At 36.5% G+C, this 17,234-nt stretch overlaps 1 protein-coding gene across 2 annotated transcripts in view; it reads right to left on the minus strand.

Annotated features, from left to right (window-relative positions):
• LOC125231441 (espin) overlaps positions 1-17,234 on the minus strand; it is a 190,162-nt gene that overhangs the window by 121,389 nt on the left and 51,539 nt on the right. Inside the window, exons 1-3 of one of the 2 annotated variants that reach the window (XM_048136900.1) lie at positions 15,749-15,836; positions 9,796-10,820; positions 3,689-3,850 (exon numbers count right to left, since the gene is read on the minus strand). In XM_048136900.1, coding sequence (XP_047992857.1) covers positions 3,689-3,850; positions 9,796-10,703 — 1,070 coding nt within the window. In that variant the 5' untranslated portion in view covers positions 10,704-10,820; positions 15,749-15,836. Of the gene's footprint in view, positions 1-3,688; positions 3,851-9,795; positions 10,821-15,748; positions 15,837-17,234 lie in introns of those variants that run through there. The other variant, XM_048136901.1, reaches the window with a different exon arrangement.

Raw genomic sequence — 17,234 nt, forward strand, 5'->3', positions numbered from 1 at the left:
ACAAAAAATCTAGTCAATACAGTCATAAACCACAAAAAATTCAATTATAATTACTTTGTCTCGAAACGTATCCTAAATCACGCGTCGCGATCGTTTTTGACCACATCAGTGGTCTGAATGTAGGCACGGATCTCGCTACCGCATTTCGGTCAAGCAGTCGGTCGCGCCCAAAGCCCCGTGCGGGATGGTAGTGTCAGTTGTGTCCAGGCCGCAGATTACGCACGTAAGTATCTAATTCACGCGTTTTGGTTTAAGAAATTTCTAATTAACAAGTTTACATTTTAAAAATCAACCAGCAACTTTATTGCTATGAGAGTTACAGAATACATTAAAGGTAGCAATATTTAATTGATACTAGATTCTGTGATTTATTACATGTACCTTTAAAAAGTTATTTTGTGTTTTTCAAGAATCCCTAATTCACGCGTCTAATTAACGCGTCCAAAATCAACGCGTTAATTAGAATTTGTGGAAAAATATCGTCATATGTATAGTTATATTATAGTTTAAATACAGAATAATAATTACTTACCGTAAGAATTGACCTACATGCATAGTTACGTTATCATCACCATCATCATCTCAGCCACAAGACGTCCACTGCTGAACATAAGCCTCCCCTTTCGATCTCCGATATATATAATACATAATACCGGTTGAAAGCTACTTGCATACAGCTTCTTTCGGCGGCATAATTACATATACCTACTTATTAACAATAACTTTCTCTTGGTCTGTGTGTTTGTTCCTAAAGTTTTCTTATTCAAGTATATACTTGCGTATTATTTAAAGCATGAGCATTTACTCTTTTTTTGTCATTTGATTCAATAATAGTAGTTTAATGTGACTGCTACATAATAAAGTGCATTAATTTTTTATAATCATACTAAAAAGTCCTTCCGTTTTAGCATGGGAAAACCAAAAAGTGCACATGCACTGGAGAAAAACTGAGAAAGATATCGTAGAAGACGGGAAAAGATTAAAAATGATCCTGAGTTGTATAGACAATTTAGAGCAAAAGAAAAAGCAAGGTATTAAAAAAGAAAACTAGAGAAAAAGGCTTTGCCAATAAATGAACTACCACCTCAAAAACAAAAAATTATAAGGCAAAGAAATAGAGAAGCATTTCGTGCCTATTATTATAGGCAAAAAGCAAAAAAATTAAAGACTATTGAGGAAGTAGAATCCGAGCCAGAGATCACGTTACCACAACGAAACGAATCCCAAAATGAAAACGATCCATTACCATCACCAGCTGCTGCACTACAGACTTCTAGATATCATCTTCGTTCGGGTAGTCGTGCTGAAAGAAATTCCGATATGAATACAACTTATTCTACCGACACACGAGGATCTCCCAATATATTGAACAGCAATATTCCGAATGAGCCATTGCTTTCTGAGAGTTCATTAACATTTAAAAACTCTCGAGAAATTACTTCTTCAACCCCTCTGCCGATGACACGCATACCAATGAAAGCTTTTGGCAAGCTGGACGGATCCTTGGATAATGTTATCAGTATTTTTACTTATGTTTGTCGTAATGGATGTTTTATTAAAAATGTTTTAATAAAATGTTTTAATTCTATTTTATTTCCATATTGCGTTTTGTAATAAAAAGACTGCTCACTAACATTTTGGTTTTAATTTAAAAAAGATTTTTTTTATACCTAATTATTTTTCCGGGTCCGTTTTGTATGTTTTGCATCCAGCAAAAATAACATATTCTAATTAAAACGTCGTTTTTATAATTCACACGTCATGGAAAAGTGTACTATTCTAAATAACACGTCGTTTTTCTAATTCACGCGCCACAGAAATTTTAAATTATTTTTAACTAATTAACCGTCAATATATTTAATGTGCCCAATAGGGTGGAGCGAAAAAACACTTTTCTGGATTTAGCAAACCTAATAGTTATCAATCAATGCCCCTTAGTCTATGAAGCCTTTGTGCAAATTTTCAGCTTTTTAAATCAACATCTTCTGCCTCCGCATTAAGTTTGAAATTTTGAAAATCTCATACAAACCTGAAATTTCAACTTTTAGATAAAAACTGTTTTTCGGCAGTATTATGTTTAGTATACATTATTGATACATATTATTACAAGAAACTACCAAAAATTGCGAAAATAGCGTTAAAAATCGCCAATTTACAGTATTTTAGCGGCTATTTTGGCGAATGTACTGAAACTAGACAAACTTTGGCGATTCTTGACGCCATTTTCGCAACTTTTTGTAGTTTCTCATAATGATATGTATAATTAACATATACTAAACATAATACTGCCGAATGTTTTTTTTTATCTGAAAGTTGAATTTTTAGGTTTGTATGAGATTTTCAAAATTTCAACCCTAATGCGGAGGCAGAAGATGTTGATTTAAAAAGCCGAAAATTTGCACAAAGGCTTCATAGACTAAGGGGCATTGATTGATAACTATTAGGTTTGCTAATTCCAGAAAAGTGTTTTTTCGCTCCACCCTAGTGCCCAATAAGGATTTAAGTTTTAATGATCAAAAAGATACTATATTTGAGATAAAACTCACTGAAAAGTAAGAGGAAAAAAAGCGACGCGTTAATTAGAATTATAACATCGTTCTGGAGAATGACCGAGAAACAATCTAATACATAATTAAAATTATAATCAATTTTCCTTGCTTCCTGCAATGTCAAGTTGGCTTCTTGTTTGTAATTAGTGTTTTAGAATGGATTACATCTGTAGCCTGCGACTTTGGAGAAATCGGTCTCTTGTTAATGCACGCGATATGAATTTCGAATAATTTCGAGTATTAACATGATACTATTATCAGTACCAAATGGAGTTGGGCGGGGCATGTTGCTAGGCATAGTGATGGCAGGTGGTCTAAAATGTTAACGAAGTGGTGGCCGCTTACAAATGTAAGGAATGCTTGGCATGTTGGCTCGTTGTCATCCGGAAAATAGCGGGTCACAACTGGATGAGACTAGCCCAGGACCGGGAAAAGTGGCGTACTAGAAGAGAGGCCTATGCTCAGTGGGCGTTAAAGGGCTGATGATGATGAGAGTACTCTGAGTACTCACGAGACATCGGGCGTAGTGTTAGCCAGTTACCGCACGCAGTCAAGGCACCCGCTAGCCCGCGTGTTGCGGCATGGCGCGACCGCACCACCAGCCCTACGCGACCGCTCCTACTATCACTTGTGTATGTGTGTGTCAATATAGAAGAGTACTCACGAGACATCAGGCGTAGTGTTAGCCAGTAACCGCACACGCAGTCAAAGGCACCCGCGCACCCGCGTGTTGCGGCATGGCGCGACCGCACCACCAGCCCTCGACCGCTCCTACTATCACTTGTGTATGTGTGTGTCAATATAGAAGAGTACTCACGAGACATCAGGCGTAGTGTTAGCCAGTAACCGAACGCAGTCAAGGCACCCGCGCGCCCGCGTGTTGCGGCATGGCGCGACCGCACCACCAGCCCTCGACAGCTACGCGACCGCTCCTACTATCACTTGTGTATGTGTGTGTCAATATAGAAGAGTACTCACGAGACATCAGGCGTAGTGTTAGCCAGTAACCGCACGCAGTCAAGGCACCCGCGCGCCCGCGTGTTGCGGCATGGCGCGACCGCACCACCAGCCCTCGACAGCTACGCGACCGCTCCTACTATCACTTGTGTATGTGTGTGTCAATATAGAAGAGTACTCACGAGACATCGGGCGTAGTGTTAGCCAGTAACCGCACGCAGTCAAGGCACCCGCGCGCCGCTGCGTAGTGCAGCGCAAGCGCGCCGTTGTTCGCGCGCCCGTGCGCGTGCGCGTGAGGCATCGCGCGACCGCACCACCAGCCCTCGACAGCTAGGCGACCGCTCCTGGGAACAAACATGTTTAAATTAGTTAATAGAAGTAACATATACCAACCCGCTGGGTGGACAGTATCACAGTATAATAAAGAGTACTATCGTACAGTACGGTCACTCCCGCTCCCCACTGAAAGTGCCGCCCACCCCCTCTCGGTTACCTCAGTTACCACCTGTTAAAAACACGAACCACGAACAGTCGACCTGTCATATTTCACTCATACAAGCATAGTACGCGTTCACCTACACGAGCGGAGACTGTGTGCTAGAAATGCGCCTCTATCAATATATTTGATCGCCAGTGTCCGAGGTGTGGTATTACGGCTCAGCCACGACATTGGTCTAAGCGCGACAGCGGGGAGCGGCGGCCATACATTGGAGCGAGACACAGCGATGAGACTTTTCATTCGCACGTATGGCTGCCGCTCACCGCTGTCGTGCTTAGACCAATGTCATGGCCGGGCCGTTAAGGCCTAAAAGGGATTAACACAGGCGCATAGATAGGCTAGATAGGCGGTGTTTAAGGACTGCAGAAGACCGAACTGAATGGAGAGCTTTGGCGCACAAAATAACGACTTCATGTGGTCCTGACCCTCAGCCATGAGGAACCAAGGAAGCATACTCATTGCATGTATTCCGAAACGGGATGGGTAGAACATGAAACTGCACAAGTTTCAGTGCCACTCTTATCAAAGGGTTGAAAGAAAACGAAATTGTACTTAATGTTAAAGTGAAAACTGGATTGCCATGCTAGCCTGTCGCTCACACTACAGTTGATTCACATCCAACGGCTGACTTCTATTCTGGATTATTTTAAAAATTTATCAGTCATAAACGTCATATTAACCAAAATTTTCTTTGATGTAAAATAGCCCGAAGTCAATTTATTTAAATTGAAACAACTTGACTGCCTCTACGACGAATAAAGAACATCAACGCGCATTAAGCAACTGTTCGAGTTTAGCGCCATCTATACTTACAGCAATGAACTATTACGGCAACTGGACTAATAGTCTGTATGTTTTCACTTACTTCCGCTACTCGACGTTAGATGGCGCTGCACGCTGCACAACAACATTTAATATTTCAGCATCTTTATGTAATCGCTAATTACTTGTAGCGCTTCGGGTATTTTTATAGGAATCAAAATAATAGTTTGAATATATACAATGATGTACATAATTCGCACCTTCCTAGCATATTCACTATCGGAGAAGTAAATAATAAATAAAACTTTCGAAATAACATAACTATTAATTAATTACTCAAGTCTAACTAATTAAATCTTAGGGGAATTAAATTGAACGTAATTATTGTATTTTTTAATTTAAATAAATAAAATGAAGTATTGCTTGCTTCATATGTAAGTACATATATCATGTCTATAGGTACTAAATATTTTAATGAGAAATCTTAAGCTACCAACTATCTTAATATCGGTTCAGAAGTTTTGTAAATAATAAGGATAAATATTTTAGGTAAGTACTTCAATATGTTTGTACCAAAAATATGCTGATATTTGTATCCGCATATTTCGGTATAGTATAGTAGTCCGCTTATCAAACTAACCAATAAAACTGCGGGCCGATTTTTGAGTCTCACGCGTTCGAATTCAGAAAATTGTCACTGAAAATAATAGGCAAGTCACCGTTTTCAACCGGTGTTTTAGTGACAGTGAGACTCAAAAATCGGCCCCTGAAACTAAGATCAATTGAATTTTAAATGAAAACACACCTTCATCTCGCCATGCAATAAAATTTACAACTTTTTTCATCTAAAACACACTCAATAATTATTGTACAAAGATTGAATATTCATTGAGAGTTGGAGAAGCAAATTTTAGATAAAGTTGTATGATAAACTGGTACCGTACACCGTATAGTCTGACAGAACGGTATGGTCAGTGCGTTATATTATGGCAGGCATATAGATGTAGGTCGGAAATAACTGTTTTTTATGGCAATTACAAAGTAATTGACTGTAAATTAATGCTTTTAGTTGTAAATTCATTCTTGTCGAGATTCGTTTGTAAAAGTCAAAATGCAAAATTAGTGGAATGATTTGGTTGAAAACGTATTCTTGGTAGTTCTATAAATTATTAAGACGATACGGTAGGGGTCAATTCTCCATACAAACGCTCTCGACTATTTCCTCCCTGGTTTTTGAAGATAGAGCAATGATTTTTTCAACACAGATTGTTATTATTTTTATCTGTGTCGGACCGTTTTGATTTTTTTGATATTCTGCTTTTTAAAGACTCTAGAGCGAATCAAAAATTTCCAAAAACGGCCTTTTTCATTGTGGCGCACAAAAAGGTGTGATACTTAAGATTGGTAACAATTAACCAAAAAAGCTAAACGGTCCGACATAGATTATTTCATTGTTATTCAGATCAAATTTCGTTCCGATTGATTCAGTTTTGAAGGAGGAAAGAGTCGAGAGCGGAACGTCGATTTTAAAGATTTTTTAAATATCTTTTGACTGAGTTGTTCTTAATGGACAATTTTTTTCGATAAATCTAGTTAATAACACTTGTATATTTAACTAAAATTCCCAAGTTGAAAGGGGGACTCCTTTCCATTTTAGCATTTTCGCTTAATATAAATCGAACTATGAAGAGTTTTCAAACGCAACCCAACACTATGTCAACTAAACAAGATGCGATGATTGCGCGCATAGCGTCGCGTGCTTTGAACTCGAAAATAATGATTTGTGGTTTATGTAACTTGGACATGCACGAAAATGAAAAATATTCATCATATTTTAAGACAAATAATGATAAAAATATTTACTCTTCTAAAAGTTCTAAGTTGTAGCTTAGAAACAAAGCTAACTTCACAATTTTATGAAAATAAAATTTTATGAAAATAAAGTACCTACTTAGGTACTTATTATAGAATTTTCCAATTTTAGTAGTTTAAGTGATATAAGTATTAGATTATTGATTCTGTGTTATTGCTTATAAGCTAGTTCTATTAATGTCATAGAAAATATTTTTAGTCTAAAGCAAGGAGTCAAAACACGCAATAATTTATGTTTAGATACACAATAATGTATGATGTTAAATAATGTGAAATCTTACCAATTAAATCAAAACACGTTATCTTATTATTTGCAGGTAACATGTAATTAATTAAATCAAATAAATAAGTAGATACAAAATAACTCTGCTCTACGTGTCGTTAGTAGAGTATATTAATAGGTAAGGTGAGCGTTTCTTTTTTTTTTTGCCACTTTTATGAAGTGTGATATTTTTGAAAAAAAATATGCTATTTCTACTCAGAATTACTAGCCTTTTCAATCCTAGTAGTAAAAAAATTTGTCCCATACAATTTTATCTTATTTTGTTACCAAAATGGTAACAAAATAAGATAAAATTTGTACGATGTACGACGATGTATGACGTAAATTTTGTATGATGTAACAAAAGAGGAAAGTAACAAAAATGTATGGAAATTCTGGGACACTTGTCTCCCAGAGAGATTGAAAGATTGAAAGTACTCGTGATTCTGAGTACAATTGGCCTAAAATTCCCTAAAACAATAAAAAAAAATTATTGGCAAAAAAAAAAGAAATGCTCAGGTATGACAGTGTAGTCAGTGTAGGTAGTAGCATAGACTAAACTAAATAAAGGAAGACGTGTAACTCAGTACATCGTTTTATATGTTTGACTCGTAAAACAATAGATGGCATTACTATACTCTCGCGACAAATGGTATTGTTCAATTCACGAAATAATTTCATTTAAATGACCTAAGTCGTATTATTTCAAAATTTGGAACATGATCGTACAACATTATCATTTATTTAATTAATCTATGGTAGTAGTGTAGTGTAGTGTAGGTACTTAACTGCCGATGCCGTAGCCGTAGCCGAATGGCATTTCTGCGACGCAAAACGCGCGAAAGGTAATCTGGCTCTGTCGCGTCAATTCGCAAGAGCGATAGAGATAGATATCTACGAGCGTTTCGTTTCGTGAGCGTTTGTGCCATTCGGCTACGTACCCTGGGTCATCCTGGGTCATCATATCATTCATGTAAAATTTCCATAAAATATGACGTTCATATCATAATGATTCATGCCTCACTTTGTTCTACTACTTAACTCTGTCTAAATTCAAGTTTCATCAAAAATTACCATTATTAAAAAAAAATCTTTATTTCAGACCAAAGTCCATACAACAGTAAATAATACAAATAATTGCCTTCTAATACCTACCCATATTTCCTGTTTAACAATACGAGTAGCTCTAATTTACACATAAGTATGATGTACCCAAAATTTAAGTCGCAAAATATAGGTACCAAAATGCGATGTCATTTGACATTTGTACTAGTTTTACACATCCTCTGATCTGGGTGAAAGCAATCAGCACGCAGATTCGACAATCTGAATAGCCATATTCTTTTATACGCTCATCATATTATGTCCAATATGACCACAATAAGAGCAATATTCGTGGTCAATAACACAACACCAGCTTACGGAAAAAAGGTTATATGTCAAACTACATGTCGCGTGGAATAAGCCCTTATAGCAGTTATTTATATACACCGTGTTTTTATTTAATTCCGTTAACTTCGGTATATACCTCTAGTTAGATCCATTATAGGAAACCGAATAGCATAGTTAGCTTTATTAATTCGTATTTTTTGTTTCTAAAAGACACCATACCCCTTGAGAAACGGGCTTTGTGTGTTCGATATGAAATTGTCATGTCATACTTTTGACACTTACTTAGTCGTTACTTAATTGTAAAGTTCGTTTCTCAACAGCAATTGATGTTAACATTCTATCGCAGGTGTATGGTTTTTAGAAAAAAATTGCGAATTTAGAAAACGAACTATGCCAGTCTGTTTCCTATAATGGAATTCAATAAAAACACAGTGTATATGTAGAGTAACTGTCAAGTAAAATGTTTTAGTAGGTACTTGTCTTAACTTCCAATAAAAATTAACAAGCTTTAAGTTGGCAGAGAATTTGATAGTCCCACCAGTTCAAATGTTACTTTAAACTTCAACTCCTAAGAAATCATGACATTTAACCCTTTCATAGACAGGGCCATCAAAATATCCGTTCCGGATCGGATCCGGGTCGGTATCGGTTCCGGGACAACCTGCCAAACTCTACACCCGGGCAAACGACGACGCAACGGAGCCACGCTGTTCCGTCATCGCCCAAATCAATTGTTTAGTTGTAATACTTTTATTGTTTGTAATGTATTTTATGAATGTTCTTATTTTACTGTTTTTTTTTTTTAATTTAATTTAATGAAGCATTGGATTTATCTGCAATGTTATTGAAATATGTTTTCAAATGAATCAAAAATAAATAAATACATATGTAGTTTCCAAATTAGCATAGACCGACTCTAACATATGACGTTTTGGAGCATGTCATTGAACGCGAGGGTGACGAGCTGACGACAATACTTCACGGCTGGCTGCGCGCGCGCTTCCGCCCGATTTCCAACTAATATGCCCAAATGTGACCTTAAACCGTGCTTGTGGTGGAAAATGTGTCAAGATGATTAATGTATGACTAATATAATGATTTTAGAGTTTAAACTTCCCATTTTTGCTATGGTGTGTGATGGCGGATCTGTGTGAGCTACAAGCTGATAATTGGCAGGAAACTGCGCAGGATCGGGATAAATGGCGTGATCTCGTTTTGAAAGCCAAGTTCTTCTTTGGATCACAGAGCCATACTGGTTAGTTAACTAGTTATTTTTGCTACAAATTTAGTCTAAAAATCTTTTATTTTTTTAAAAGTTTGAGTCACATTATATCATTTCGGAAATTATTTTAAAATGAGAGCACATTTTGAAGACATGATGGCAGATACATTCTAGAGACTCTTAACATTTTCCTATCAAACTTGTTTTCAAAAAACTGTGTATTTGTATTTAAGTATGTATGTGACACTGCTAGTATAACTTTTGCTATTCAAATATTTACCTAAAATTCCCGGCGCGTAAAGCGATCTCCAGCGTGTCAAGGTCATCTTCGTAATCGTGGCACAGCTCCATGGTTGTGTTGCGAGCCTCATGGATGTCAAACACCACAGCCCCGTCCCCCAGCTTATCCGTCATCACACTCTTGTACGACCGCGTCCCGAAACTTGAGGTGATAGATGTCCCGCGGGGAAAGCGCCGGGGAGGCACATTCGTGTTCTGCACGTAAGGCTTCCTCAAACGCTTCTTCATATACCGCCGCATTCTCAAAGACAGCATCACCCGTATCCGAATGTGACGCTTAATATTCCTATCGTAACGCAGCTGCTCTTTCATCTTTCTGTCTCTTTTCTTCCTCGGCACCTCGTCTATCCGCTCCAGGTAGCCTCGGTTGCGCTCGATTAGGCGAGAATCGAGGATAGGCGAGCGATTGAAGAAATCCGTGTTGTTGTTTTTCCACGCTTTGCTTAGCGACCAGTTTTCGCCGCAAGAGGAATTTTTCAAGTTGCGCTGTATTGGTTTTTCATATATGTCTTCTTCTAACGCGAACATTCGACGAGATAGAAGGAAATTGTCTATGTTCCTTCGTAAAGTACTATTTTGGGAGCTTAGTGTAGTGTTAACTTGATTAGAAGTGAGCGTGTCAGTGCTTTTTTCCAAAGGGCTATCCTTGGTTAATTTTGGCGGTTCAGGGATGGCGTCTCTATGTTTTCTTTTTGCTAGGGTCATGATTCTCCGTCGCATGGCAGACATGTTTGTGAGTTCACTTTTGAGGAAGGGCCCTTTTCTTTTGTCGGGGGTCATGTCGGGGGACCAGGCTCCGTTTTCGGAGCAGCTGCAGAGGTCTTTGATCAGGCGGGCGATGGCGTTGCAGCTGTCATTGTCATCTTTGGGACGCGCTTTTGGCATCATCACATTTGTTTTTTTTTAATTTGCTAAGAGCATTAGCATCACATTGAAAGTCGTTTGAAGCACAGATTCGTTATTTAACTGTCACTGCTAAGAAAGAGCACAGAAAATCGTAGTCACCTAAAAAGAAGGGGTTAACGTGATTACTCGTTCTCGTTGGTATTCGATTGCGTAACTCGGATTTAAATGCGATCGTGTCCGAATCCAATTCGGTCAACATTAAAGGTGAGTTATGACTGTTTAACCGATTTTCTGTCTAAATATTTGCCATAAGTATGCAAATGCGATGGCTATAGTAATAAAAAGATCAAATAATTTTATTTCCGCTATAAATACCTAAGTATAGAGAACATAGTCGTACCTATAGCAAATTAACCTATATCCATTTGGGTATCAATTACTTTTTAACCGACTTAAATTTTATAGAAAGATGAGGTTCGATATTAAGTTGTCGCTCTAAACTTTACCGATTATTATGATATGCAAAATTATAATATCAAAGTGATTTCAAACTTTCTGATTATCAGTAATTTGATTTGCAAACTCGATTTTGGCGGATTCGTTAGATATTTTCCAAGAAAGTAGCACAGTTTCGTCGTAAATCTTACACATTAGCATTGCACCTGTTACAGCAGTTACTAAAACTATTTATGATCGATTACATAATCGATAATCGACTGTTGATTGATCACGTCGATCTTAATCTGTAAGTGTTGATGTAAACGCTAAACACAAATTGACACAGTTTTTCTATTACATATTTTACAGTTAAAATTTTAATGTTTTGCGATTCAATTCAATTCAAAATATCTTTATTCATGTAGGCCTAGTTACAAGCTCTTATGAATAGTTCATTACATATATGTTATGATCTTAATCTAACCTAATTATCAGAGCAATTTATTGTTGTAAATTATTGTTCATAATAATATTGAGTCTATAATATACAATTTCATATAAAAATAATCGTTAAACAAAAAATATATAATTAGGTATATGTATATATAAAAATACATGTCTAGAATATTTCTAGGAAAAATCCAATGTCCAAAAAAAATACAATATTAATTTCATCAACAATAATAATAATAATAGACGTAAAAATAAGAAACCATTTCGAATAACAATTAATCCCACGTTGTTTTATCATTCATGTAGTCTTGTGTGGTGTGTGCGATTTGTTGAAATACAATAAAATAGGCCCTTGAGACATTTTACCAAGGCAACATTTCCTCGCTGTATCGCAATGCTGATACATTGTGCGAGGAAGTCGCCTTGTCTTCAGGAACCAGTTAATTACCTCAACCTTCGCGATTTCTGTGATAAACTTGTTCACACATGGACCTAGAGTTTTTAGTTCACATCTAACTTGCTGCTTTTATTGAACATTCTTAGTGCGTTTTCACATTATCCGATCCGATATCGGATGTCGGACCGAATCCCATATATTTACGCCGCCATCTTTGGTTTTTTCCTTTGGAATCCTTTCGACTTCCGATATCGGATCGGATAATGTGAAAACACACTTACCATAAGGTAAGATACTGTTAATGATATTTTCTTTACCTTTTTTCAACATAAATTATAAAAAAAAAAATCTTTATAAGACCAAGTGAACCTAACAATTTTGATGTTTTTATGACACTTCCAATTCGACAAATTTTCAGTGCACTTCACATCCAATATTAATTTCAGGATTCAAACTATATTTTGCTTTTGAGGTTATCGTGTTCTAACTCAATTAAATGTAAAATACCAATTAGTTGTCGCTCGGCGCTTGGTAAAAAAGCTTCCTACTGGCGTTCCAAGTGGTTCGATTGATTTATAATTAAGTAGGAAGGCGCGAATGGCGCACGCACGCTCATTTTGCTGTGAATTATTTAAATATGCGACTTTGCCAATATTACTGTTTATAAAAGGGGAGACAGACAGGACAGTGTCGCATCATAAAGAAAGGAATCCTTATGTATCTTTTTGGTACTTAAGCCTAATAGTTATTTGTTTTACAAGGGGGCAAAGTTGTTGTTTAACCGCACGTGCCAATATTGATACCCGAGCAAGCGAAAGATTCCAATATTCCACGAAGGTTAAACAAACTTTGCCACCGAGTGACACAAAATTTTTCACCACACCATCACGAACAAAATACTGACTATAAAACATCAAACTAAATCAAATCTGTCAATTTATTCAATATTAATGATTAAAAATCATCATTTATAGGTAAATTCTACCAGCCAGCTTAAGACATGAAGTTAAAATTTATATGAAATTACTTTGCACTCTTGTGGATAAAATGCAATTTTGCTATCTGTTTTCGAATAGCAAAGTAAGCCAATTGGCGTGGTGAAAATATTAATACCGCTTAAGGTACAGCGGGGCAAACCTCGACTCATTTTTTCCATTATTACACTATGATGTTGAGTTCTACATGTATCTACTGAACACGCTTACCATAATATATATGGACACTATTTAATAATGCAAACATTGTAAAACATTGAAAAAATTGATCAGTTACATTTGCCCCCGTCGAGATTTGTCCGGTTGCTACATTTTATCTAAGATTTTTTTATATGTGGAAGTCAGCAAATCTCATCGGCCACACTCTAAAATAACTTACACTAAAACTTGATGAAATCGTAATTCTCTGAAACATTTATGTACCTACAACCCATTGTTACAAGTGGCACCTCCGCGATTATCGCGAATATGTACATAATACACATTAACATTATGTTAACGCGAGAGAAACTCTGCCTTTTACAAAAATCTGCTCCATTACATTACGTAATTATAATTAACTCAGTTAATGTAATATTGTTAAGGAGACCGATTCTGTCTTAACAGTTGATAGGGTTTTGATCTTGTTTTGATACTAACCTCGATACTGATTGTCATCACAAATAAACCTTTTGATACAGTATTTTATAGGCGGGGAGGGGGTTACTTCTTTATATGAACCTAGAGTGTCCCCCTGCTGGGCAAAGGCCTCCCTTTTCCCTTTCCACGTATCCCGGTCTTGACCCGTTGATACAGTAATACTTACTAATGACGTCATTTTGTTTTAAAGTTTCGACCTTCCGACATTCAATGGCGTGCGACTTTGTATAAGATTTTAGTTGACATTGCGGACTATTGAACCCTTAGTGCGTTTTCACATTATCCGATCCGATATCGGATGTCGAAAGAATTTCAAAGACAAAAATTAAAGATGGCGGCTTAAACGTATGGGTTATCGGTGCTACATCCGATATCGGATCGCATAATGTGAAAACGCACTTAGCCTTTTTTTCTTTTTTTGTGTTTTCTTTTGTGCAAAACAAATTAAATACATATCATTAACCACCTCATGAAACCTGATTCATTTTTAGCAAAGATTACGGTAATTACTAATCTATGTATATTTACTTAACTATGTAAACTTTTATTTTAAACACGTGTTTACCAACCGTTTAGCCACTTTCTATGTCGTGTGACATGCAAATGAACATAATAAGTAGCTAGGACTCTGATAACCATCTATCGTTCAGATAATGGCAACTGTGTTGTGACTGGCCAGTACTATGTGGTCATTATCATCGATTCAAGAAAAACGAAAGTGTTATCGATTGCGAATCGATTGGCGCAACACTAGGTATTATCTATGGCCGATTGTTTTTTTTTTTTAAGGAACACAGCCCCTACATTTTTCCATATCAGCCGATTTTTCTTAAAGACAAAAATATTTAGTGTGTGTGTCTGTTTGTTTGTCCGTCTTTCAAGGCAAAACGGAGCGACGAATTTACGTGATTTTTTAAGAGGAGATAGTTAAAGGGATGGAGAGTGACATAGGCTACCTTTTGTCTCTTTCTACCGCGAGCGAAGCCGCGGGCAAAAGCTGGTTATTATATGCGCACGAAAATATAGTCAGTTAAACAACTTTTTTCAGAAAACGTGCGAAATTTCAATATTCTGGAAGACAATGACCCGTCGGGTCTATTTTTTTTTATTTGACTTATTTTTCTGCTGACGGAAATAGCTTGACATACTATACTCGTTGACAGGTACTATAAGTATAAATTAAAAACTACTCTTAAATTTTGAACGGGCGTATGTTAAAGTCACTGACGTATAAGAAAACTGTGGAGCGATCACGCAATCAAGCCATTTTATATATGGAAAATAATCCAAATGATATTTTAATTACGTATATAACTCAAGTTCACGCGAGAAAATAACAATTAACACGAAGAAGCGGGTTTTTCTTTCTAAACTCAATTTATGGTGGTGTATTTTCTGACGCTTATTTTCTCTTGGCCTCAGACTAGAAAAAGCAAAGACGTTGCCCACGATGGAGTGAGCTCGCCCAAAAGATGCCTGTTCACCCTAGATTTGAAGGTTGCCGGATTGAGCTCGGAAATGTAGCCGAAATTACTAACGTCTTATGCAAAAACATACATGTATTAACGGTATGCCCATAACATACATGTTATATATGTATACATACATAATGTTGGTACCTAAATAGGTATCTTCTAATAATTATATTCCCCAATCCTTAGCTACATCCCATAGGTTCAAAGGTACCTAGTGTACCTACCTGTGTCTAAAACTTATCAATCTTATCATCTTAATTGTGGACAATTTCCTAGTTAAATACATCAAATTAAAATTATATCTGATGTACACCATGGTTAGGTTTGTCTATTAGGTATTTCGAGTTAACAGTCTCATCCCTAATCCCAGTATTTGTATGAACCTTGTCAAAAGGTCAATAAACGAGTCAACAAACCGTCTGATCGTATTAAATGAAAGGTGACAATTACGCATGCGCATAAGCGATACGCAGTTCCCAAGTTTTTCCGACGATTTCCACTCGGTTTCTCAAGAACCCAGCTCTTAGCCTTCCTACTTAAAAACCTTTTGAGCCATCGCATTAAAGAAATCTATAAGAAACAAGCCATAACTCAGCAATATTACACACCAATATTTTTAAATTAAGCACTCGATTCGCACTTAAACCGCCATTATCGCCTCTGTAACCAATCCAGTTACATGGTGCCAACCTAAAAATCCGGGGCAACATTTCACAACCAAGAGCGCATACTATAATTTGCCAAAATTATAAAAATCCGTCAACATCGTAGAATTACGCAACCACATTCACTCTCACAGTCACACGTTAAAATGTTAATTCACTCGCACGAAACGAAAACTCGTTCGACAAATTCACTTTCCGAAAAGCGCGGGAGCGTTGACGTTTTGATTTTTTTTCCGCTGCGTTTCGTTCGCGCTCATGACAATGTATTTTTTTTAATTATGAACAGTTGACCATGTCGAATTGCGCGTGTGGTGCGACTGGCGCGGCCACCGGCCTCGCTCTTTCTCCCATTCCTACATAAGTGATGATGATCCACTGTTAATGGAAATTACGCGCGAGCATTGTTCATTTGACAGGTGCTCGTTGCACCGCGCAGACTATATGAAACAGAACGCTTTGCGCTAAACATGTTTACAAATTATTAACGTATATGTACATGATATTTACTTTTTTATGTCTGAGAAGAAATTATTTATGCAGTCATTCGCATTGCGTAATGGTTGTTGGTTGTTAATCTATGGTTGGTAATTCTAATAATTTCTTGCTAAGCCAAAATAAATTTCACTGATGTACAACTAGGTAACGAATGTTAGTACACACAGGTGCTAAAGTTATCGATATCGATATATGTGCTAAATGTATGATAAATGAGATGGCTCTTCTCTATGATATTATATAACATGAACATTATTTATTAAAACGATAACATAAATCGAGAATACTTTATGATAACTATAATATTAAAATTTGATTACTTGAATTACACGTGTTCGATTTTTCGAAATTAATAAGGAAACTAAATTATTCATCCAAAAATAGTTGACATTTGCATCTGGTCTAATTTATATACAAAATCTAAATAGGACACGATAAATTATAATTAAGGACGAATTAATAATGCTAGCTCCAAAATATTAGATTTATAGATAAAACGGTAAAATAGTCATCTAGAACGTATTAATATTTAATACTCACACATTAAAAATATTGATTTACATATAAAACAGTAAATTACTTAGTCATCTAGAACAAATAAACATTAATATATTTCATATTTGTTTATTGATAATAATTCCTATTACATGTCATTCTTCATAATTTCTTATAATAATACTTATAATTGATTTATTAAGTTATAACTTAACATACCGCAAATAAAAATAAAAATTAAATATTACTATCTACAGTTGGTTACCTACATTAGGTATTTACTAAGTTGGTAAATTCTGAAAAACTGTAGAAAGTGTGCTCGATAAGCCATCGTTTAAGCCTAGTTTTGAAATTGGTCAGTGTCGGCGCGTCAGTGACGTGTGGTGGCAAACGGTTGAACACAACCGGGCCCATTATATGTGTGAGTTTTGCGGATTTTGCCAATTTATGCTTGACTCCCACGAGCTTTTGGGCATTACGTAGGTTTCGCCCATGAATGTCCGCTCCACTTGAGTATTCGT

The sequence above is a fragment of the Leguminivora glycinivorella genome, chromosome 11, assembly GCF_023078275.1.
Source record: "Leguminivora glycinivorella isolate SPB_JAAS2020 chromosome 11, LegGlyc_1.1, whole genome shotgun sequence".
In the NCBI taxonomy this organism is placed as follows: domain Eukaryota; kingdom Metazoa; phylum Arthropoda; class Insecta; order Lepidoptera; family Tortricidae; genus Leguminivora; species Leguminivora glycinivorella.